The following is a 24,516-nucleotide window of genomic DNA, read 5'->3' on the forward strand; positions in this document are numbered from 1 at the left end:
GTGGCACTCTTCCCGCTGCCTGTTTTGCCCACCAGGATGATCCTCAACCAAAATGATCCTGGATTTAAGCTCTCTTCTCCTCCGCCTGTCAGAGCACACAGAAAGGTAATGTGCCATTGCCATGGACTGAATGTGTCCCCCCCCAAAATCATATGCTGAAACCCTAATCGTCAATGTGATGGTATCTGGAAGTTGGGTCTTTGGGAAGTGCTGAGGTCTAGATGAGGGCGTGAGGGTGGAACTCCATGGTGGAATTAGCGTCCTTCTAAGAAAAGAAAGAGACTAGAACTCTCTTTCCACCAGATGAGGACACAGCAACCGGGAAGAGTGTTCTCCCCAGACACCAGATCTACCACACCTCGACCTTGGACCTCCCAGCCTCCAGATCAGTGAGAAATTAACATTTGTTGATTACCACCCAGTCTGTGGTGTTTGTTTTAGCAGCCTGAACTGACAAAAAGAGTAATAAATGCCTTTTTAGGAGGAAGAGAAGGAAAGATAAAAAGGAAAAGACCTAGAAGAAATAGTGTCCCTGGATCAATTAGGCTATCACACTCTCTTTTCCCAGAACAGGGCTGGGCTCAGAGTAAATATTGTTACATAGAGAATAAAGGGAAGTCTTGCAGGGTTGGTGGAATAAATCATCCCAGCTGGCCAAAGTCATTAGGATTGCTCCTTTTGGGATGCTGAATTTTTCCACCCTTTCCAGAACATTCTCCCTATTCAGTTCCCACCCTGAAGGCCTTCTGATGCTCAGAGCTTCCTACAACCATTAAATTAATTGTTAGTCGCATACTTTCATCTCCTCCCATCCCTGCCTGGTCTCTGTTTTACAAGATGGCAGGGTTTTATCTGAAAGAACTTACCCTCACTAAGGAGAGCATGACAGCAGATAGCCTAATAAGTTCTATTTCTTGAGGGATATGCATGTTCTTTGTGCTGAGGTGACTCTAGTCTTGTACCTTTCCCTACAGGTGGGAAGTTTGCTGACCCAATGCTGAGTTCATGGTCCCCAGGTGTTGTGCAGGGCTCCACCAGATCTTACCTTTGATGCACGTGTCTTCTCCACCCTTCTGAAGCCCCTCCATTTTGTTCTAGACGGAAAACAGGCAGAGACTGTTCATATTAGAGTCGGATGTGACATCCGACACAAAACACCACATTTTATAGATGAGGAGATTGAAGGGAGAAGAAAACAACTACTGAAGGTCACACATACTTTAATGGATGAGCCGAGACTAAAACCCAGGGCTGCTGACCCTCAGCCATTCTTGGCACTAGACTGAACTTCCTCACAAAGAGTATATAGACAGTCCCAACACAAGAGCACCGCACGTGGTTTCCCACCACCTGGATTTAGCTACTAACAGGATGCCCTGAAAACGTGCTGTCCACCCAGAAGACCAACTAAGGAAGTTGGTCATATCCTGGCTTCCTGGCTCTCTGTCTTCAGGATCTCAGTCCTGGCACCCAAACTCAAGATTGCCTCGCAAAGTTTCGCCTTGGGTAAACTCACAAAAGACGTTCTTCCCTAAGTTTCCATGGTGATGGTGGTAGAGAGGGTCACGAATCATCCCAGTTTGCCCAGGACTGAGAGGATCCCCTGATCAAGGGAACTTCAGTGTTGAAACTGGGAGAGCCCCAGGCAAACCAGGACGAGTTGGTCATGCCAGGAGTAGGAGATTGTCATGACCCCAGGTGGGCAGTGGGGTGGAGCATACGTCCGGTAAACAGAGGGAAGACCTGATCTGTTAGGCTCAGACCAGCTCTTATGTTACCAAAGATCTATGCTTCCATATTCTCAGCTCAAATAGTCTCTGACCAGTAGCTACCTCAGGGGCATCTCTCTCCAGTCCACTCCCCTTCTTTCATTGTACCCCATATGCCTTTTTCTTGATCTTTGTCTTTCTTCCTACTTCCTACTTCCTGTGCTCAGCGAGTGGGGCCACTCAGGCCCCACCCAAGGATGACTACTCAAGCTTCACTATTGGGAAAGAACTTCACGACCCTTCCCAAAACTGCATCAGGACCTCACTGTGTGCCAAGTTTTAGAGTATTTTCTAAGGCTCAAGGAGTTAATGCTAAAGAATGAATCTCTAATTGTGGAATTTCAGCATCTAGGACAGGTGAACCGAAAAAAACTACTTTTTGGAATAAGAAGATTTCCTCCACGCTCCTTGGAATCACACCATATAGGATGTTATCTAGCCCCTCCACCTCTGAAACTGGCCACTGTGATTACCCTTGAAGGAAAAATAATTTAATAAATAAATAACTTGGGAATTATTTTAATTTGAATGTCAAAATTCAGCTTCTATCAGACAGTTTCCCGGTAATATCTTGTAATTCGTTCTAATGGTATTTTCAAGCCAAAAGAGAATTCGGCCTCAAGACTTCAACATCAGCTCCTGCCTGAGTTTCTAGCCTGCCAGTTTTGGACCTACTAGCCCCCATAATTGCGTGAGCCAATCCTTCAAATAGATTTCTTCATACATATATCCTATTGGTTCTGTTTTTTCTGGAGAAAACTGATACATCGATCCAGCTAATTCTCTCTGTTGAAATTTGGAGAAGGAGCAAACCTGAAAATAATTCTCACCTTTGGCTGGATCTTTTCAAGCACGAAGTCTACAGGGAGGACTTTTTAAAAGATGTGATTGCATAGGGGAGGCAAATGGGGACACCAGTGTTTCTTAGATATCAGCTTATTTTCTGTGCTGATGATCTTGAAACCAAGGTGCTCTGTTTTCTCATGTACCGCCCTTGGATCATCTTGAATGGTGGTCTCCAGAGAGGACCAGCAAGGAGGGGCTCCCAAGCATCTGAGGACATCAGGCTGGTACCAGGTAAGTGATTGGATGAATGTTAAGGGGCAGAGAAGGTGATGCTGAAAGAGCTGCAGAAAGGGGAGCTGGAGGGGGGCTGGAGCTGATATGCCTGGACTCAGAGAAATCAGGTAACACTGTCCACGTCTTTTATATATGAGGAATACAGCAACAATGTGAAGCCACCTGCACCCAGGACTGTGGGTTGAAGGGATATCCGAGAGAGATGGCAACCCCTTCACGGTGTCTCCCGGCCAATTGGGAGTGCAGGCAGGACCAGAGTGTGCTGCCTGCCCTGTGTGCTGGGAGGGATGTTCCCCTCTGGCTGCCCCTCAGACCCTCGGGAACGGGTCAAGCAGCGCTATTCACGTGATGTGTATGGCCAAGCGACTGGTAGCCAGCCATCTTGGAACAAGAATGAGAGGCTTAAATTCCTGCTCTCTCTGAGTCTAGCCTGAGCAGAAAGAGAAGTGGAAAAAGGGGCCCCTTCTCAAGAACCATCTTTCTCAATTATTTTGTGAGGATTTTTTTTCCCTCTCTAGTCCAAACGGCCACACCTCTGGCCAGAAGGCTGCCACCGGGTCCCAGCTGCACACCCTCCCCTGCTCTGTCCCCTGCAGATCCCCGTGCCCTTGTCGCCACATTAGTCCCCTCCCGACATCACCATCATCGTGCTTCCTCCTGGCCATCAACCTCACTGCAGAGCCATCATCCTTCCATCCACTCATTGAAAATGTTACTAAATACCTGGCTTTGCTAGACACTTCTCTCCCTACACTTGGAGGACGGTTGGACCAGTTTAGAGAACAGCTCCTTCCAAAGACAGGGAAAGAAGGTGATTCCTTGTACCACCCTTGGGAGGCCCCACTTCCTGCGACGTCTCCACTGGGCAGGGCTGAAAGGAGCACGTGGGGACAGGAAAGGTAGAGGCACCCTTGGCAAAATCGTGAAATGGGCTGAAACTGGCCTGAAATGGGCCAAAACCCAGGCAGATTATCTCACTCTCATTTGCCAAAAGTATTCAGGATCTCCTCCCTACCGGCCCCACGGGAGAGGGTTGGAGAAGGTGACACGCCAATTAGGAATCATAAACAAGATGCCATGGTGAGACACCGTCGCTGTCAAAGGGTGCCAGGCAGGGTAATCCTCCAGGGATAACGCCCTCGTAACTCCATCCTGCTCAGTGAGCAGGTTAAATCATTTTTCAAAACAATAAATTGTATGTCTTTCTCAGAAATAAAGCACGTGTTTTACCCAAGCGGATCACCTTGTCCTGTTCCTGAAATCTTTTTCCCTCTTGAAAACAGAGACTTGCCTTCGAGTTGAGTGGTGTGTACCACAGAGACAAGCAACAGACATCAAGTCAGATTAAAATCGCAAGGCCAGTTTTCAGCCTGTTCTTCAAAGGGCATCCTGTGACTTCTGGGAGCAGGTTGCAGAGAGGAGGGTCAGACCGTCCTCCCTCACCCAGCAACATGCAGAGAACTCTATAGGTGCACCCAGATGTGGGTGCCTATGTGAATACACTTTTGCACAAACGCGACAAATAAGCAAGCTAGTATCACCAAAGGGCTACTCTCTGAGCTCATTCTGTTCAAAATTTTAGGTTCTGAAAAATATAGTGCTAGTAATATTTTCTGTTTGCAGTTATTTGGGGCTTTAGGGTATGTAATTCCTGACCCTGATAATTTAGGAATAATGAAACTCAGGCTTAGAAAGATCAAGTGTGCAGATTGACACAGATTGTTACTGGGAGAACTGCACAGAGAGGGAGAAGGAGAGGGAGGGAAGGGGAAAGAGAGAGGTAGAGAGACGAACAAGCCCTGTTACCTGGTATGTTCTGGAAAGTTCTGCAAGTTCTCAGACAATCTTGCTGCAATCTTCCCTCCTCTCCCAGGCGGCCTCTCTCATTGGCTTCTAGCCTCTTCACAAAAACATAAGAGGAGTGACAGGTGAAAAAACCTGGCAACCAATTCTACCTGCCAGAGAGAGAGAGAGAGAAAGACCGTGTACCCCGGGGCAGGAAAAGGACAATGTGTGAGTTTCCTCACCAAGCTGTCCTCAGAGAGTGACTCAGAAGCCCTCGGAGACGCCAGAGGAAGAGGGTTTTCTTTTTGGTTTGGCTTGGTTTTGTTTTCTTTTTAATAACAGTTCCATTTCCTTCTCCCCACCGCATCTCTGTAGGGCTTTTGTGCAGAACAAGGTCTCTACCTGAGTTAGTCTGGAGGCTCGGGGAAGACAATGAACATCTGGGGCACAGTTGCATCCCAAACCAAGCATCCACCGCCCTTCACTGGCCCACATTGGACCAACTCGCATCTCCCCACGCCCACCATTTATGTCTCCTGCATAAAGATAGCTTCTTATATGTAATTCCAGATGGCAGTGAAGGCTGAACTCAAGGCAGGCATCTTGCTTGAGACCTTCTATGGCTCTGGCCCCCCTTCTTGTTTCTCTGTCAAATGCCCTGCTCTCAAGTCACCCATGCTTTGACCTGAGGAGGAAACAAAGTTTGGTAGATTTCTTCACCTAGGTGGACTTGCATTTCCACAGAAGCCAGGGACACATCCGACCCCACCCATAGTGCGATTTGGTCAAAGTGACAGGCACTTAAGTGGATAGGGGTGCCATGGCGCCTCCCGCTGCCCTGGTTAATGTTCTTCCTCTGCTTCTGTGCAAAGGCCCTGCTGGGGCCCCTGGGTTGCAGGGGCTGAAGCACCTCTCTGGAGACATCCTTAGAGTGAAGGGGGCAGAGTTTGAACCATTACTTGCACATTTGGGTTCAGAACTATAAGTTGAGACACAGCTATAATCAGGACATTGAGCTGCAAGTAACTCTTGGTTCTTTGCTTAGAGGGGAGGGCATTTATAATGCAGATAACACCCACATTTCACATTTGCAATGAAAGCCATGCCTGACTTACAAAATATTCTCCCATATTGATACTGTCATTTTAACTTTTCAAACAATAATAGCTATTACACTGAATGAGGTAGACACATGCCCTCCTGCTGTAGAAGACAGAAAGGCATGCTTTTAACATACAGAAGACATTTTTTGTCTTTGCTAGCTAGAAATCCCTCTGATATCTCATTTTAGTTGGGGGTGGGGGTGGGTAGGGGAAAGAAGGTTAAAAGATCAACTCCTCTAAAACAAAAATACCTCTTTGTGCTAGACATTTATCAACTCTCAACTGGTTTATCGTGAATACTTCTATGCACGAAGTCAACCTATTCAGTCATCTCAGCACATATTTTGTAAATACCTGGTACACAAGACATTGCTCAACCATATCAAATCCACACCTGCCACGTGAGTTTTTCACGGTTGAGGTAAACCTGTCCTTTTACTTGTCTTAAGCTACTGAGGCTAATACTCATGACCCCACACCATAGAGACTATGGATCCTGACCGGCTACTTTCTGTGCATTAGAAAAAATGCAAATTAATCACTGAAAAAAATCATCTTAGTTCTGTCTTCAGGAATTTCCTCAGCTACTACATAGGGTGAGATGAGCTGCTTTCTACTGGGGACAGTTGTATGCTTTTTCCTCTAAACAGCCTCTTCATATACTTAGCTGATTTCTTCTGTTAAATTATATGTATTTTTCTTGTTGATTCAAGAAAGGCCTTTATTTATTACTCAAGAAAGCAAAATACTACCTACTCTATATAACACTGGTTAACACTCCTTTTCGCCCCTTTCCTTTCTTTATTTAGAGTTTTGTGACTATTCAGGACTCCTCTTTTTCCTTCAGTGTTAGCTCTTGGAATTCTAGTGATGGCTCTTCAAACCATAAGTGCTTCTAATGGTTGGTGAAAGAAATACCAGCAAATAAAAGGAGGGAAATTGTTCCTTTGCCCCTACAGCTACAGAGGAAAACAGCAAATATTATTCCTGCAACAGAGTCTGTGAGATATCCAGTCCTCGAAAACTGTAGCTCTGCCCTGTGAAAATAACCATTGGTCTCTCAAAGCTTGTAGAATTATGGTTGTCTTATTTAATAATGTGTTTCCTGGGACTTCCCTGGTGACTTCCCAGGGGTTAAGAATCTGCGTGCCAGTGCAGGGGACAGTTCAAGCCCCGGTCCAGGAAGATCCCACATACCGTGGAGCAACAAAGCCCGTGAGCCACAACTGCTGAGCCCATGCGCCACAACTACTGAAGGTCATACACCCTAGAGCCTGTGCTCCGCAACAAGAGAAGCCACCACAATGAGAAGCCCATGCACTGCAATGCAGAGTAGCCCCCTCTCACCACAACTAGAGAAAGTCTGCACACAGCAATGAAGACCCAACACAGCCAAAAAATAATAAATTTATTTTAAAAAATAGGGCTTCCCTGGTGGCACAGTGGTTGAGAGTCCACCTGCCAATGCAGGGGACACGGGTTCATGCCCCGGTCCAAGAGGATCCCACGTGCCGCGGAGCGGCTGGGCCTGTGAGCCATGGCCGCTGAGCCTGCGCGTCCGGAGCCTGTGCTCAGCAATGGGAGATGCCGCGGCAGTGAGAGGCCCGCGTACTGCAAAATAACTAAATAATAATAATAATAATGTTTCTCCTCATTGTGAGATGTAAATTGAAATCTAGTAATTCCTAACAGGTCTAAATACTCATAAGGTTTCTTGGACAGATCCAAAGGAGATCACTGATACTTCTTTCTTCTGCCATAGGCATGGAGGTAATAAAATAAAACAAAATAAAAGAGTCAAGAAAGTTTGAGACTTGTGTCTCTAATTTAAATTGACAATATGCTCAGTAAAAGAGAACTGTCAATTGGTGTCAAATGTCTTGCAGATACTACCCCCTGCTGTTCATCTAAGTTAGCTACAATAAGTTTTTTGCTCAGTCTGGAAATTTTAACAAACATTTTCTTTATGGCTTCTATCATTCTTAGAAGGCCCTCCTTTCTCATCCCTTTATTTAAAAATATATTATTTAGCTCCATACAAAAATCTGCACATGAATATTTATAATAGCTTTATTCATGATCTCCAAAATTTGCAAGCAACCAAGATGTCCTTCAGTAGGCAAATGGATAAACTGTGGTACATCCAGTCAATGGAATATTATTCAACATTGAAAAGAAATGAGGGGTTTCCCTGGTAGCACAGTGGTTAAGAATCCACCTGCCAATACAGGGGACACGAGTTCAAGCCCTGGCCCGGGAAGATCCCACATGCCGTGGAGCAACTAAACCCGTGATCCACAACTACTGAGCCTGCGTGCCACAACTACTGAACCTGTGTGCCACAACTACTGAAGCCCGCACGTCTAGAGCCCATGCTCTGTAACAAGAGAAGCCACCACAACGAGAAGCCCGCACACCGCAACAAAGAGTAGCCCCCGCTCGCTGCAACCAGAGAAAGCCTGCGCGCAGCACCGAAGACCCAACGCAGACAATAATAAAAATTAAAAATAAACAAATAAACAGAAAAGAAATGAGCTATGAAGCCATGAAAAGACATGGAGGAACCTTAAATGCATACTGCTAAGTAAAAGACGCCATCTGAAAAGGCTACGTACTGTATGATTCCAACTCCGACATTCTAATAAAGGCAAAACCATGGGGACAATAAAAGATCAATGGTTCCAGGGTTTGGGGAGATGGATGAGTAAGTGGAGCACAGAGTATTTTTAGGGCAGTGAAACTATTCTGGCTGATGTTATAATGGTGGATACATTTCACTATACACTTGTCAATATCCATAGGCTAGACAACACCAAGAGGGAACCCTCAGGTAAACTGTGGTCTTTAATTAAATAATAATGTATCAGTATTGGCTCATCAACTGCAACAAATGTACCACAATAAAGCAACATACGAACTGGGGGGAGCACCGCATTCAGACCATAGCAAGAATTAAACGCTTATATCAGAAAAGAAGAAAGTTCTCAAAAAATCTATTTTTTTCATCAACCTTAAGAAACTAGAAAAAGAAGAGCAAAAATAAACCCAAAAGCTAGCAAGAAGATTGAAAAATGATAAAAATGAGAGTAGAAATCATGGAATTAAAAACAGAAAAAACAACATGAACCCCAAACCTGATTCTTTGAAAAGACCAATTAATAAACATCTAAAAAATATTTTCCTGGACTTCCCTGGTGGTCCAGTGGTTAAGACTCCATGCTTCCAATGCAGGGGGTACAGGTCCATCCCTGGTTCAGGGAACTAAGATCCCACATGCCATGCAGTGCAGCCAAAAACAAAAAATATTATGTAAAAAATTTTTAAAATATATTTTCCAAGGGAAAAAGGGAGAAGACACAAACTACTAATATCACCAGTAAAAGAGAAGACATTACTACTGATCCTACAGATATTAAATAGCCATTATTAGATGTCTATTTAATATGTAGGTGGCTGTAGATCCTGTGAACAACTCTATATGCCCATCCATTTGACACTTTAGGTGAAATAGTCTTTCAATTCCTGGAAAGACACAAAAACCACCAAAACTCACTCAAGAAGAAAAAGTTAGCCTAAACAGAATAGAGAGCCCCAAAATGAACCCACACTTACATGGGCAATTAATCTACACAAAGGAGACAAGAATATCCAATAGGGAAAAGACAGCTTCTTCAATAAATGGTTTTGGGAAAACTGGACAGCTCCATGCAGAAGAATCAAACTGGACTAGTTTCTCACACCATATACAAAAATAAATTCAAAATGGATTAAAGACTTAAATCTAAGCCCTGAAATCATAAAACTTCTAGAACAAACATAAGCAGTAAACTCTTTGACATCCGTCTTAGTAATGTTTTTGGATCTGTCTCCTCAGGCAAGGGAAACAAAAGCAACAACAAACAAATGGGACTACATCTAACTAAAAAGCTTTGCACAGCAAAGGAAAATAAAAAGTAAAATGAAAAGGCTGCCTACTGAATGGGAGAAGATATTTGCAAATAATATATCCAAAAGGGGGTTAATATCCAAGATATACAAGGAACTCAAACAACTAACATCAAAAAAATAATTTGACTAAAAAACGGGCAGATGATCTGAATAGACATTTTTCCAGAGAAGACATACGAATGGCCAACAGGCACATGAAAAGATGCTCAGTGTCACTAATCACCAGGGAAATGCAAATCAAAACCACAATGAGACATCACCTCTCACCTATCAGAATGGCTATTATCAAAAAGACAATAAATAACAAGTGTTGGCCAGGATGTGGAGAAGAGGAAACCCTCATGACCGTTGGTGAGAACGTAAATTGGTGCAACTGCTATGGAAGACAGTATGGAGATGCCTCAAAAAATTAAAAATAGAACTACCATATGATCCAGCAATTCTACTCCTAAGTATTTATCCGAAGAAAACAAAAGCACTAATTAGAAAAGATACATGCACCCCTATGTTCATTGCAGCGTTATTTACAATAGCCAAGATATGGAAGCAATCTAAGTGCCTATCAATAGATGAATGGATAAAGAAGATGTGAGTAATAACTAGACTTATAATGGTGATCATTTTGAAATGTATCAAAATAATTGAATCACTATGTTGTACAACAAGAACTAACATAGTGTAGTAGGTCAATTATACTTCAGAAACAAACCAAAAGGGCTTCCCTGGTGGCGCAGTGGTTGAGAGTCCGCCTGCCGATGCAGGGGACACGGGTTCATGCCCTGGTCCGGGAGGATCCCACATGCTGCGGAGCGGCTGGGCCCGTGAGCCATGGCCACTGGGCCTGCGTGTCCAGAGCCTGTGCTCCGCAACGGGAGAGGCCACAACAGTGAGAGGCCCACGTACCACAAAAATAATAATAATAATAAAATAAAATATAGGAAACTGTATGTATAAGAGTTGGATATACTTTCTTAACCAAGACATGAAGCCAGAAGTTATCAAAGAAAAGATTCTTTAATGTTTTATTATGGCCTCAAAGTTAAAGACAAAAAAAAAAAAAACAAACAGATTTGAAAAATACAATGAAATCTTAAAATGCATGTCATAAAAAAAGCTCACAAAAATCAAGGAAACTGGGCAATATATGTGTAGATTGTTCAAAGATGAACAATAAATAGCCAATACATATATGAAAAGATACTCAACTTTATAAATAGTCAAGGAGGTGAAAATTAAAATAATTTGCAAAAATTAAAATGAGCTCCAATATCTCCTACTGGCAAAAGTCAGTAGTGAGGTTAGGGAGAGGGACAAAGGTCACTTTAATGCACTGCTGGTAAAATGAAAATGATTCTAGCCTTTTTGGAAAGCTCTCTGATAATATTTATTGCAATTTTAAATAGCTATACCCTTTAATGTGTGATCCTATTCCAAAGACTCCATCTCACAGCAGTAAAAGCTCCAGTTACCGCAGCCCAGGAGCACAGCTTTTTTTCTAGAGGCAAAAATACAGGTAGTGAGGTAAAAGTTCATCGGTAAGGATATCATGGAATAATTGTGCAACCGTTAAAAAGGACTACTAGAATGCTTGAAACTAAATACACTGACCACACCAAGTGTTGGTGAGCATGTGGGGGAAATGGTTGAGGTATAAAATGGTGTCATGGCTCTGGAAAACACTTGGTAGCTTTCTTAAAAAGTAAACATACTAACCGGGTGAGCTGTGACAGGGCGAGAGAGAGTCATGGACATATACACACTAACAAACGTAAGGTAGATAGCTAGTGGGAAGCAGCTGCAAGGCACAGGGATATCGGCTTGGTGCTTTGTGACCACCTAGAGGGGTGGGATAGGGAGGGTGGGAGGGAGGGAGACGCAAGAGGGAAGAGATATGGGAACATATGTATACGTATAACTGATTCACTTTGTTATAAAGCAGAAACTAACACACCATTGTAAAGCAATTATACTCCAATAAAGATGTTAAAAAAAAAAAAAAACTAAACATACACCCGTGATGTTTCAGCCATTCTAATCCTAGGTGTTTCCCAAGAGAAAAGAAAGCATATGTCTGCAAAGACTTGTACCTGATTGTTTACAGAAGATTGTTTACCTGTAACAGCCCCAAACTGGGAACGACCCAAAAATCCATCAACAGGTGAGCGGATAAAGAAACTTTGGTATATCCACACAATGGAATAGTATTCTAAATAAAAAGAAATGAACTACTGACACACAACAACATGGATGGCTCTCAGAATCATTAGGCTTAGTAAATCAACTATGCTCCAATATAAAATAAAAATTAAATTAAAAAAACAAAATCAGGTTTACTGAAAAAAAATCATTAGGCTGAGGGAAAGAAGTCAAACAAACAGACAAAACGAACACACATCGTATGATTCCACTTATAGAAAACTCTAGAAAATGTACAGTAATCTACATTGACGAAAAGCAAATCAGGGGGTGCCTGGGGATGGGGGGAGAGGAGGGCCGGGGGGAGAGATTGCCTAGGAGCACAAGGACACTTCCGGGAGGTGATGGATATTTTCATTACCTTAATCGTGGCGTATATATGTCAAAACTTACCAAATTGCATCCTGTAAATATGTGCAGTTCACTGTGTATCAATTATACCTCAATAAAGATAAACAAGTACCAAGAAAAGTACAAACAAGCATCAGTTGTTAAGACAAATCACTTGGGAATGGGCGGGGCTGGCCAAAGGAGTGACCAAGGAGTTTAGAAAGGAAAAGAAGAAAAGTACTGCACTGAAAATCAAAACAAGTATGAAAGGGTCACAGTTGAAAATATGAAAAAATACTTTAAATTACTGATTCCAGTGATTGGTTTTACACGTTTTTACAATTTGTGCACGATGGCTGCTGTCTTTCAAACTCACCTACTTTTTTTTTTGTTTTTTTTTGCGGTACGCGGGCCTCTCACTGCCGTGGCCTCTCCCGTTGCGGAGCACGGGCTCCGGACGCGCAGGCTCAGCGGCCATGGCTCACGGGCCCAGCCGCTCCGCGGCACGTGGGATCTTCCCGGACCGGGGCACGAACCCGCGTCCCCTGCATCGGCAGGCGGACTCTCAGCCACTGCGCCACCAGGGAAGCCCCAAACTCACCTACTTGTAAGCAATTATGTCCGGTCCCAGAATCAGGGACGGATATCTGTGGATAACTTTCTGAAACCTGAGGTGCCTTTGCCAATTTTGGTGTGCTTTCCTACTTCCTGGTCCACTCTCAGCAGTGACGGTCAGCCCGACCCGTTCTGTGTGCTTGGCAACATTCTCATCACTTTTACAATTTTGTTTCTAGTTCTAAGTAAGCTAACCAATCCCTCAGGCCCCTCCTGCTGCAGGAAACAGAAGTACAACTCACACAGCTTAAACAGAAAAGGAAATTTATCTAGCTTCAGTCATTGCTCTATTCCCTCTCTCCTCAACTCTCCAACAAAAAAATCCCCGGACTGAGTCTTGTGGGACAGCCTTGGAGCCCAAGCCCATACCTAAGCCACGGGGCTGGGATACACCGATTACCCTGCATCGCACGATGCCCTGCATCCTGCCAGTCCTGGGTTGAGAGCTGGTGAAGTCAGAGTCACTTAGTTAAGGTTCAGGGGCTTACAGCCGAGGAGGACTGTTTCCAAAGGAGACCAGGGGCCTGTTCCCAGAAAGAGCAGGAATGCATGCTGAGCTGCCGAAAAACCAACGCTTAGTGATGTCACCCACAAAAGATTAATCAGATTTTTTTTTTAGTTTTTAAGGCCAGTATTTATTTCTATTTTTTAAGTGTTCAAGAAACTTTTAAAAGGCCCAAATACCCAAAGATGTTCAGGTTTGATATAAGATCATACTGAGCTGGCGTCTCTCCGTTTCTCTGTTGCTAAAGCCTCAATTTGATCCTGGTTAATTACTCATGCCGCTAATTATACCAGTTGGGTAGCCGTGATTTCCTCTGACTCCCAGCATCTTCCATAAATGGTCATCAGTCCACGAATGATGAAAAATGCAATACCAGAAATAATCACTAAACATTTGCAGATCCTTCCTGTATTATTTTCTGAAACCAGGTCCTCTGAAGATCAATTTGGGAAGCGGAGATAATGTGAGTCTCATCTGGTATTAAACACAACTCTTCACTACAGAAACCAGCAAACACCCTTCACAATAAAACAAATTCTCCAAAGACAGGAAATATGAGGGGGATATAGATGAAACTAGATCTGATCGCTGAAAGTAGAAAATGTGTTCTGAGGGCGCGTGGGTGCGGTGTGTTACAATTGGCTATAGTTTTGTGTGTTTGAAAATGTCCTTTAACATTTGAATTTTTAGGGCTCAATCCCTAAGTAATGCTATTTGAAATTATAAATATTCAAAATAAAATGAAGTATGTAGACAATAAAGATTAATCAAAATTGAATGTTTCATTCATGTATTGATAATGTTGGTGCACACCAAGATGATGTGGTTTGAGGACTTATTTATGCATAACTTAAGTTCATATATGCCCTTTCTAAGTTATTTTTGAGCTTTCTTTGGCATTTTTACTTTTTTCTCGGCCAATGATGCCTTCATTATCTATGAGTACCGGTCTTGTTCCGTCAACAGGAGTGACTTTCTAGGTTCTCACAGGGAAGATGAAACATCCTCACCCTGCCCTTCCTCCCTCATCCACCCCCCCAACTTCCACCTCCCTCCTGCCGCCAGCCGCACCTCTTGTCCTTCTTCTTCTGGATCACATGCCCTGGGAGATCCCACCTCTCCTTTGGGTGGGTCTCTCCCTAGTTTTGCCAGCGCAAACCTTCAAATAGCTATCACTAAAAAGTGAGTAGGAGGCAAACTTTCTGAATTCCAGATGTTGTGAAAATAAAAGTATTTTTCTGCCCCTTCATTCAAGGACTGGATTGACTGCACTTTCAAAATGCCGATTCAAAATCATTTTCCCTCAAAATGCTGAAGACATTTCTCCATTCGTCCTCCAGCTTAGACTGATTGGGTCTGATGCCAATCTAACTCCTATACCTTTGCAAGCAACCAAAACATTATTGTTGTTATTTAACTTTTGGAATCTTCTTATCCTTTCATGAAGATGGGTCTGCGTGGGAAAGAGTCTATTTTTTTTCCTATTTCTCGTGCTGGCCACTAAATGGGCCTTCTCACTCTGCAAATTAAAGTCTTTCTTAACTCTGCAGTTTTCTTTATGTTGATTTTCCTCTGTTCTCTCTTGCAGACACCGCTATTGGTGGATGTTTCTCTAACAGAGCCATGGCCACAGGGATGGCCTTCTTTTGCTCTTATTTTCTTCTCTCGTATTTCATGCCTCTTTTTCATTCTTTTCTAGATTTTCTTCGGATTTTTTTTAACTTTAGCAACCATATTTTTTTTTTTTTTTGCGGTCCGCGGGCCTCTCACCGCTGTGGCCTCTCTCGCTGCGGAGCACAGGCTCCGGACGCGCAGGCTCAGCGGCCATGGCTCATGGGCCCAGCTGCTCCGCGGCACGTGGGATCCTCTCGGACTGGGGCACGAACCCACATCCCCTGCATCGGCAGGTGGACCCCCATCCGCTGCGCCACCAGGGAAGCCCTAGCAACCATATTTTTAGTCTCTAAGTAACTCTTGTCTGCTAATTGTCCTTATCGATAGCACATTCTTATGCTGATAGATGCAATATTTAATACAATTCCTCATCTTGCTAAAGATGTTATTTGAATGGTCTTAATTTCCCTTCTGCATCTCTCAGGGCTTCTCTGTCAGTTCGCTGGGCTTCTGCCTTCCTCAGGTACCTGGTCTTCATTCCTACAAATGAAGGTGGCAGCAGCCTGAACTGGTGGCCTCCACGCGGGAACTTTCCCGGGGGGCCCTCCCTGCCCAGGCAGCCTGATTAGCGACTCTGGTCCATCAGGCAGGGACTCCCAACCCCCCAAATGCCAGAAACAGGGGCTTTCCTATGCAGTATCATAGCCCTACTTGAAACCTCAGTTCTCCCCAGAGAGATTGCACAATCATTTTAGAGAAAGGCTCTTGGCAGTTGATGTGTTTTTTGTGCTCTTTTGCCTAGGGCCTGACTGTGTTTGGGGTTCTCTGCGCATGCAGACCGTCCCTGGATCATGTCATGTTGTCGTCTCCATTTAAAGTAGTAAAGTGACAAAGCAGATGGGCTTGGTGATAACGCCGAGCAGGCACTGGGTTAGCGAGGATAGAAGGGATCTAGTGGAAGTCTTCAAATATTTTAGTTTTTTACTAATTTAATTTAAACTACTTTTCTGATTAGGGAATACTCAAAATGTAGGAATGAGTCTACAATGAAAAGTCCCCCTGCTTTATCTCCTGATGTCCAATTTCCATCCCTCCAGGCAATCAGGGTAGCCAGTTTTGGTGTTTCCTTCCAAAAACCGATCCTATGAGTATATAAATACATATACATATATATATGCATGTGTATATTTGCATTCGTTGCAAAGAATATATAAAACTTGTTATGCTGCACATATATTTTTGTAACCAAATTCTCTCCTAAGGGCATGGAAAGTGGGGGGAAGGGAGGCAGTAGAATGTAAAAACCATATTGGGGCACATGTGATTTCCCTCCAACCCCCAAATCACAATGTGTTATCCCCCCAAGTAACAGCAATGGAGTAAGTACACCTGGGTTCACCCCCACAAAACAGCAGCCCACCCAGGCGGTTCTGAGTGCAGCACCCTAGGATATGGGACCTGGGGACTCCTGGGCACCCATTTAAATGCCAGTTACCTTGGCCCAGTCTCTCAGCCTATTAATTAGAACTCTTTCAAGCTGCAAGAGGCTTAAGCAAAAGACTACTTATTGGGCACGTACTAAAATGTCAAGGCTCAATCCAGCTTCAGGCACTGCTGAATTCAGAGCTCGAGCAACACCTTCAGGAGTGGTTCTTTCCCACCTCTCAGCTCTGCGTTCCACAGGTTGTCCTCATTCTAGAGCCCGTGGAGGGGGTGTGGTCTTTGGCAGCTCCAGGAGAACCTCTCGTGGGGGCGAGGTGGCTGCTACCGCTCCAACTTTACATCCTTGCAGGTTCAAGTTCACTCTTCAAGTGAACCTTGCACTCTTCAAGTGCAAGAGCTTTTCCAGGTAGCCCTAAGATTTGCTGTAATGTGACGGACTTGGCCATGGGCCCACTCCTGAAACAATCACCGTGGTCTGCGGGAAATGATCTGCGCTTAATCTAAGTTTGGGTCACATGCCTTATGCCTGGAACTGAGGATAAAGCCCCACCATGAACACACAGCCAGACAATGAGGAAAAACTGGATCCCCAAATGGAAATCTAGGGCTGTGCCTAGAAAATTGGGGAATGATGAATGCTGGGGCCATCTACTTATGAAACTGCATACTAACACTAGTCCATTGGTTCCAAAGGTGGAACCAAGATATTTCAACCAAGAACGGTAGGATAGCTTGTGAAAGCCTCCAGGTGGTTCTCATTCCCAGTGGGAATGTTATTCTAATCCCACACTGAGAATCGTTGCCCTACTCAATTACCCCACAAATACATCCCATTGATCCTACTGCAGACAGTATAATTAGTTCAAACAAAACTCTACTCACACTGCAAAAAATAATTCATGCCATTTATTGATTCATCCAGCAAATATTTAGAAGCTGTCCTCCCAACTCTCTCTAATATCACTCTTGTATAGACAAGACAGGAGGGTTTATTTAGCATTACAATTCAAGACCTAATTGCCTATCAACAGAAGAATGGATGAACAAAATGTGCCATGTACGATGACATACTGTTCATCCTTAAAAAGGAAGGAAATTCTGATATAAGTTACAACATAGGTGAACCTTGAAGACATTATGCTAAGTGAAATATGCTAGACACGAAATAATAAATATTATATAATTCCACTTATATGAGATACATAGAATAGTCAAATTCATAGAGACAGAAAGCAGAATGGGGGTTAGCAGGGGCGGGAGAGTGGGGGAAATGGGGAGTTAGTATTTAATGGGTACAGAGTTTCCATTTAGGATAACAAAAATTTCTGGAGATGGATGGTAGTGATGGTTACACAACAATGCGAATGTCCTTAATGTCACTGAACTATACACTTAAAAATGGTCAAAATGGTAAAAAAAAATTAATAAAAATAAATAGATGTTAATAAAATAAATAAGACAGTATTGGTGAGAGTTCGGAGAGTTGGGAGAAAAAACAGCAAAGACTTCAAATTTGGTACTTCTCTTACAGAAAATAAAAAAATAATGTAGTAAGCTTAGAGAAATAAAATAGGTCATTGGTGGCATGACTTAGGAACAAGAGAATATCAAGAAGGAGCAGGAAGATCTGAAAAAGAAGCAAATATCATATCTAGAAAATTTTAATGGAACTTAAAATTTAATGGAACAGAAAAAGCAGATTATACATAACTGAGGCAGAAATTGGGTAACTTGGTTAATAATTATGAAGAATTTAACCAGAGCACAGCAGGTAGAAATAAAGAGATGAAAAATAAAAAGCACAAACCAGGTTAGGAGATAAGGAAGCTAGAGTGAGAGGGTCTAACATGCGGCAAATCAAAATTTCAGAAGGAAATATTAGGGAGAATGTGGGAAAGGAATTATTCAAAGGCATAATTCAGAGTTTCCCAGGTTAAAAAAAAAATTGTGTGAACTCTGAGACTTGGAATTTTTAAAAATACTTTCTCAGGAGGAATTTTCAAGGGAAAATAAATTCATGCACACCTACACATTTTGAAGTAAATTTTCAAAACATCAAAGAAAGTAAAGATCTCAAAAGCAACCAGAATTAGATATAATTAACTAAAGCTGGAATGGTATATCCAGTGAAACTAGTTCTCTTGAGCCAGGTATAATAAGGAATATTCTGATAAATAAAAACTAAGAAGGTTTACCACCAAGAGATCTTTACTATTAAAGAAACGTTTAAAGGATGTACCTCAAAAAAGAAGAAAAAGGATATCAGAAAGAAGGCCTGAACTACAGGAGGAAAAGGAGAGCTTTTTACCCGTTAATAAAAATATAGGTAAATTTAAACAAACACTGAGTATACGAAAAAAATAAAATATCTAATTTATGGGGTTGAAATAAGTCAATATAGAACTAAAACTCAAGATAAGAATATCATTTAACAAGGAGCATTCTAAAGGCACAGTACTTTTCAGGTCGAGGATAAGGTTACTGGTTACCTTTAGAATTTGTTTAGTTAAGTGCACATGCTTTAAAAAAAAAAAAAAAAACATTTCAAAGGAAACCACTAAGAAAGCAGAAGTCCTCCTGAATGAGGAGTGAGTGGGGCACTGAAGATGGGAGAGGGAGAAATAAACTAAACCAATAAACGCTGAAGAAGTTCAAAGCAGTACCTACCGTGGAAATGAACACTTTCATAATGTCTGCTTCCTACTTCAGAAAGGATTTTTTTTTAATTGGAGTATAATTGCTTTACAATGTTGTGTTAGTTTCTGCTGTACAAGGAAGTGAATCAGCTCTATGTATACATGTATCCCCTCCCTCTTGGACCTCCCTCCCATCGCCCCCCATCCCGCCCATCTAAGTCATCACAGAGCACCAAGCTGATCTCCCTGTGCTATATGCAAGTTCCCACTAGCTATCTATTTTACACCTGGTAGTGTATTTATGTCAAACCTAATCTCCCAGTTCATCCCACCCTCCCCGTCCCCCCACCCCGTGTCCACACATCTGTTAGTTTCCCTTAAAAATTAATTGCAAACTTTTTTGTGAGCAATTCTTTGCATCTGAGGCTCCAGGGCCTTCTTTGTGGAGTCTGAGGCGATGGGGCCTTATCCCATCCACTGAAATATCTCTGAAGAGACTCTGGGCCTTGCAGGGGCAAGAAATAGTAAATGAATACTCGTACTGCAGGAAAGCCCTCCCCACCCCCGGCATTTCATAGCTGTCTCCTTAGGATGTACTTTTCCAGGAAGTTTTCCTGATTGAGCCACGCAGCTAACGGAGCAGCCGGCAGGGAAATTCCTAGATGCCTCCGAGACGGCGCAAGAACAGACACTACCCACATCACATCAGCAAATGGTCACTGCCCCTCGGCTGAGCCAAGAAAGCCCAGACCCCCACCCCCTCCCCTGCCTCCCTCAGGACTCTTTAGGAAACCGGAAGGAGAGGGAGGGGCCACACACTAGCACAGCACATCCCTAACCCTCCCAGTCCAAGCAGCGGCCCCTGCTGACAGGGGGACCCAAGCTCTGATGACTGCAGTTTTAAACATGACCAGAACTGGGTCTTGTATACCAAACATGAGACCATTGTAATGACCAAGTTGTGGAATCTGGAATCTGGTCCTGATGTTAAAAGGACCAATATCCAATGGGGAAATGGGGAGCTGACAAAACACAGTTAAAAGCAGTGATTGGAGGCCTTCCCTGGTGGCGCAGTGGTTGAGAGTCCGCCTGCCGATGCAGGGGACACGGGTTCGTGCCCCGGTCCGGGAAGATCCCACACGCCGCGGAGCGGCTGGGCCCGTGAGCCATGGCCGCTGAGCCTGCGCGTCTGGAGCCTGTGCTCTGCAACGGGAGAGGCCACAGCAGTGAGAGGCCCGCGTATCACAAAAAAAAAAAGCAGTGATTGGAAAAGAAAAATAGAACCATTTCCTGTTTACACTCTGAATGGTTTTAAACACTTCAGTAAATATAAATAGGCTTGTGATTAATTGCTGGATCCCAGGGTCATGAAGTCAGTTGCATAAATACAATCTGGTCACCGAAGCTGAGTTGTGCAAATAGACAGATAACCGTTGGTTTTTCCAAGTAAACAAAAGCAAGGGGAGAAGGGGATGACGTCTGATTTCCTACAGAAAAGAAAAACAAAGATTATGAAACTTCCAAGGTTATTCACAGGGTAAGGAGAGGGAGGGCAGTGGAGCCCAGAAAAGAAGAAATGGGGGAGAGGGAGAGGTCAGATGGAGGGGCGACCCCTTCCCTCAGAGACATACAGAGACGTCAGGGGGAAAAGAAAGAAGCTGCCAGACTCTGACAGTAAGAGATCGCTTCATGCTAGAAAAACAGCAACAAAATCAACAAATAAGCAAACTACCAAGTTGTCGTTTATTCACCAGAATGAAAAATGAAAAGAATTTCTATCGAATCCAGCTCTAAAGGGACGGTTTAGAAATACCGAACCACAAAAACCGACAGCATCTTAAGCTAAGGAAGAGAGGAAAGATGCTTCCTCTGCGTCTGCCCTGCTGCTGTTTCTTCTCACGAAAATTCCTTTTTAAAATGCTAAGGTTGGGGGACCTTGAAGATGGCGGAAGAGTAAGACGCGGAGATCGCCTTCCTCCCCACGGATACACCAGAAATACATCTACACGTGGAACAACTCCTACAGAACACCTACTGAAGGCTGGCAGAAGACCTCAGACCTCCCAAAAGGCAAGAAAATCCCCACGTACCTGGGTAGGGCAAAAGAAAAAACAGAGACAAAAGAATAAGGACGGAACCTGCACCAGTGGGAGGGAGCTGTGAAGGAGGAAAAGTTTCCACACACTAGGAAGCCCCTTCGCGGGCGGAGACTGCAGGAGGCGGAGGGGGGAGCTTCGGGACCGCGGAGGAGTGCACAGCGACGGGTGCGGAGGGCAAAGCGGGGAGATTCCCGCACAGAGGATCGGTGCCGACCGGCACTCACCAGCCCGAGAGGCTTGTCTGCCCACCCGCCGGGGCGGGCGGGGCTGCGAGCTGAGATTCGGGTTTCGGTTTCGGACGGAGCGCAGGGAGAGGACTGGGGTTGGCGGCTTGAACATAGCCTGCAGGGGGTTAGTGCGCCACGGCTGGCCGGGAGGGAGTCCGGGGAAAACTCTGCACCTGCCGAAGAGGCAAGAGACTTTTTCTTCCCTCTTTGTTTCCTGGTGCGCGAAGAGAGGGGTTTAAGAGCGCTGCTTAAAGGAATTCCAGAGACGGGCGCGAGCTGCGGCTAAAAGCGCGGACCCCAGAGACGGGCGCGAGCCGCGGCTGAAAGCGCGAACCCCAGAGACGGGCAGGAGACGCTAGGGCTGCTGCTGCCGCCACCAAGGGGCCTGTGTGCGAGCACAGGTCACTCTCCACACCCCTCTTCCGCGGAGCCTGTGCAGCCCGCCACTGCCAGGTTCCCGGGATCCAGGGACAACTTCCCCGGGAGAACGCACGGCGCGCCTCAGGCTGGAGCAACGTCACGCCGGCCTCTGCCGCCGCAGGCCCGCCCCGCACGCAGTGCCCCTCCCTCCCTCCCCCCCCCACCCCCGGCCTGAGTGAGCCGGAGCCCCCGAATCAGCGGCTCCTTTAACCCCGTCCTGTCTGAGCAAAAAACAGACGCCCTCCAGCGACCTACACGCAGAGGCAGGGCCAAATCCAAAGCTGAGCGCCTGTGAGCTGCGAGAACAAAGAAGAGAAAGGGAAATCTCTCCCAGCAGCCTCAGAAGCAGCGGATTAAAGCTCCACAATCAACTTGATATACCCTGCATCTGTGGAATACCTGAATAGACAAGGAATGATCCCAAATTGAAGAGGTGGACTTTAGGAGCGAGATCTATGATTTTTTTCCCTTCTCCTCTTTTTGTGAATGTGTACGTGTATGCTTCTGTGTGAGATCTTGTCTGTATACTCTTGCTTCCACCATTTGTCCTAGGGCTCTATCCGTCCATGGTTTTTAAAAAAAATTTTTTTCTCAATAATTAATTTTAATTGTAATAACTTTATTATACTTTACCTTCGTTCTTTCTTTCTTTCTTTCCTTCCTTCCTTCCCTCCTTTAGACAACGAATCACCCCAAATTGAGGAGGTGGTCTCTGAGACCAAGATTTATGATTTTTCCCCCTTTACCTCTTTTTGTGAGGGTGTATGTGTATGCTTCTGTGTAAGATTTTCTCTGTATAGCTTTGCTTCCAACATTTGTCCTAAGGTTCTATCCGTCCCTTTTTTTTTTTTCTAAATATTTTTTAATTCAATAACTATATTATACTTTATTTTATTTTTACTGTATCTTCTTTCTTTCTGTCTTTTTTCCTTCTTTCCCTCCTTCCTTCCTTCCTTCCTCCCTCCCTCCCTCCTTTCTTTCCTTCTTTGCTTCTTTCTTCCTTCCTTCCTTTCCTCCTTTCCTTCTTTCTTTCCTCATACTTCTACTAATTCTCTCTACTTTTTCTCCCTTTTATTCTGAGCCGTGTGGATGAAAGGCTCTTGGTGCTCCAGCCAGGAGTCAGGGCTCTGCCTCTGAGTTAGGAGAGCCAACTTCAGGACACTGGTCAACAAGAGACCTCCCAGCTCCACATAATATTAAACGGCGGAAATCTCCCAGAGACCTCCATCTTAACACCAGCACCCAGCTTCACTCAACGACCAGCAAGCCACAGTGCTAGACAACCTATGCCAAACAACTAGCAAAACAGGAACACAACCCCACCCATTAGCAGAGAGGCTGCCTAAAATCATAATAAGGCCACAGACACCCCAAAACACACCACCAGACGTGAACCTGCCCACTAGAGAGACAAGATCCAGCCTCATCCACCACAACACAGGCACTAGTCCCCTCCACCAGGAAGCCTACACAACCCACTGAAACAACCTTAGCCACTGGAGACAGACATCAGAAACAACGGGAACTACGAACGTGCAGCCTGCAAAAAGGAGACCCCAAACACAGTAAGATAAGCAAAATGAGAAGACAGAAAAACACACAGCAGATGAAGGAGCAAGATAAAAATGCACCAGACCTAACAAATGAAGAGGAAATAGGCAGTCTACCTGAAAAAGAATTCAGGATAATGATAGTAAGGATGATCCGAAATCTTGGAAGTAGAATGGACAAAATGCAAGAAACAGTTAACAAGGACCTAGAAGAAATAAAGATGAAACAAGCAATGATGAACAACGCAATAAATGAAATTAAAAGTACTCTAGATGGGATCAATAGCAGAATAACTGAGGCAGAAGAACGGATAAGTGACCTGGAAGATAAAATAGTGGAAATAACTACTGCAGAGCAGAATAAAGAAAAAAGAATGAAAAGAACTGAGGACAGTCTCAGAGACCTCTGGGACAACATTAAACGCACCAACATTCGAATTATAGGGGTTCCAGAAGAAGAAGAGAAAAAGAAAGGGACTGAGAAAATATTTGAAGAGATTATAGTTGAAAACTTCCCTAATATGGGAAAGGAAATAGTTAATCAAGTCCAGGAAGCACAGAGAGTCCCATACAGGATAAATACAAGGAGAAATACGCCAAGACACATATTAATCAAACTGTCAAAAATTAAATACAAAGAAAGCATATTAAAAGCAGCAAGGGAAAAACAACAAATAACACACAAGGGGATCCCCATAAGGTTAACAGCTGATCTCTCAGCAGAAATCCTACAAGCCAGAAGGGAGTGGCAGGACATACTGAAAGTGATGAAGGAGAAAAACCTGCAACCAAGACTACTCTACCCAGCAAGGATCTCATTCAGATTTGATGGAGAAATTAAAACCTTTACAGACAAGCAAAAGCTGAGAGAGTTCAGCACCACCAAACCAGCTTTACAACAAATGCTAAAGGAACTTCTCTAGACAAGGAACACAAGAGAAGGAAAAGACCTATAATAACGAATCCAAAACAATATAGAAAATGGGAATAGGAACATACATATCGATAATTACCTTAAATGTAAATGGACTAAATGCTCCCACCAAAAGACACAGATTGGCTGAATGGATACAAAAACAAGACCCTTATATATGCTGTCTACAAGAGACCCACTTCAGACCTAGAGACACATACAGACTGAAAATAAGGGGATGGAAAAAGATATTCCATGCAAATGGAAACCAAAAGAAAGCTGG

The 24,516-nt window shown here is 44.0% G+C and overlaps 1 protein-coding gene across 3 annotated transcripts in view; it reads right to left on the reverse strand.

Moving 5' to 3' along the window:
- Nucleotides 1–4,858, reverse strand: part of LOC114901884 (GTPase IMAP family member 5-like) — a 162,300-nt gene extending 157,442 nt beyond the window's left edge. The window contains exons 1-3 of one of the 3 annotated variants that reach the window (XM_029234082.1): nucleotides 4,656–4,858; nucleotides 1,046–1,094; nucleotides 20–85 (exon numbers count right to left, since the gene is read on the reverse strand). In XM_029234082.1, the coding sequence (XP_029089915.1) occupies nucleotides 20–85; nucleotides 1,046–1,088 (109 nt within the window). In that variant the 5' untranslated portion in view covers nucleotides 1,089–1,094; nucleotides 4,656–4,858. Of the gene's footprint in view, nucleotides 1–19; nucleotides 1,007–1,045; nucleotides 1,117–4,655 lie in introns of those variants that run through there. The other 2 variants (XM_029234083.1, XM_029234081.1) reach the window with 2 other exon arrangements.
- Between the last annotated feature and the right edge of the window lie 19,658 nt (nucleotides 4,859–24,516).

This window comes from Monodon monoceros, unplaced genomic scaffold (assembly GCF_005190385.1).
Source record: "Monodon monoceros isolate NGI ecotype Baffin Bay Population unplaced genomic scaffold, NGI_Narwhal_1 Super_Scaffold_2, whole genome shotgun sequence".
In the NCBI taxonomy this organism is placed as follows: Eukaryota; Metazoa; Chordata; class Mammalia; order Artiodactyla; family Monodontidae; genus Monodon; species Monodon monoceros.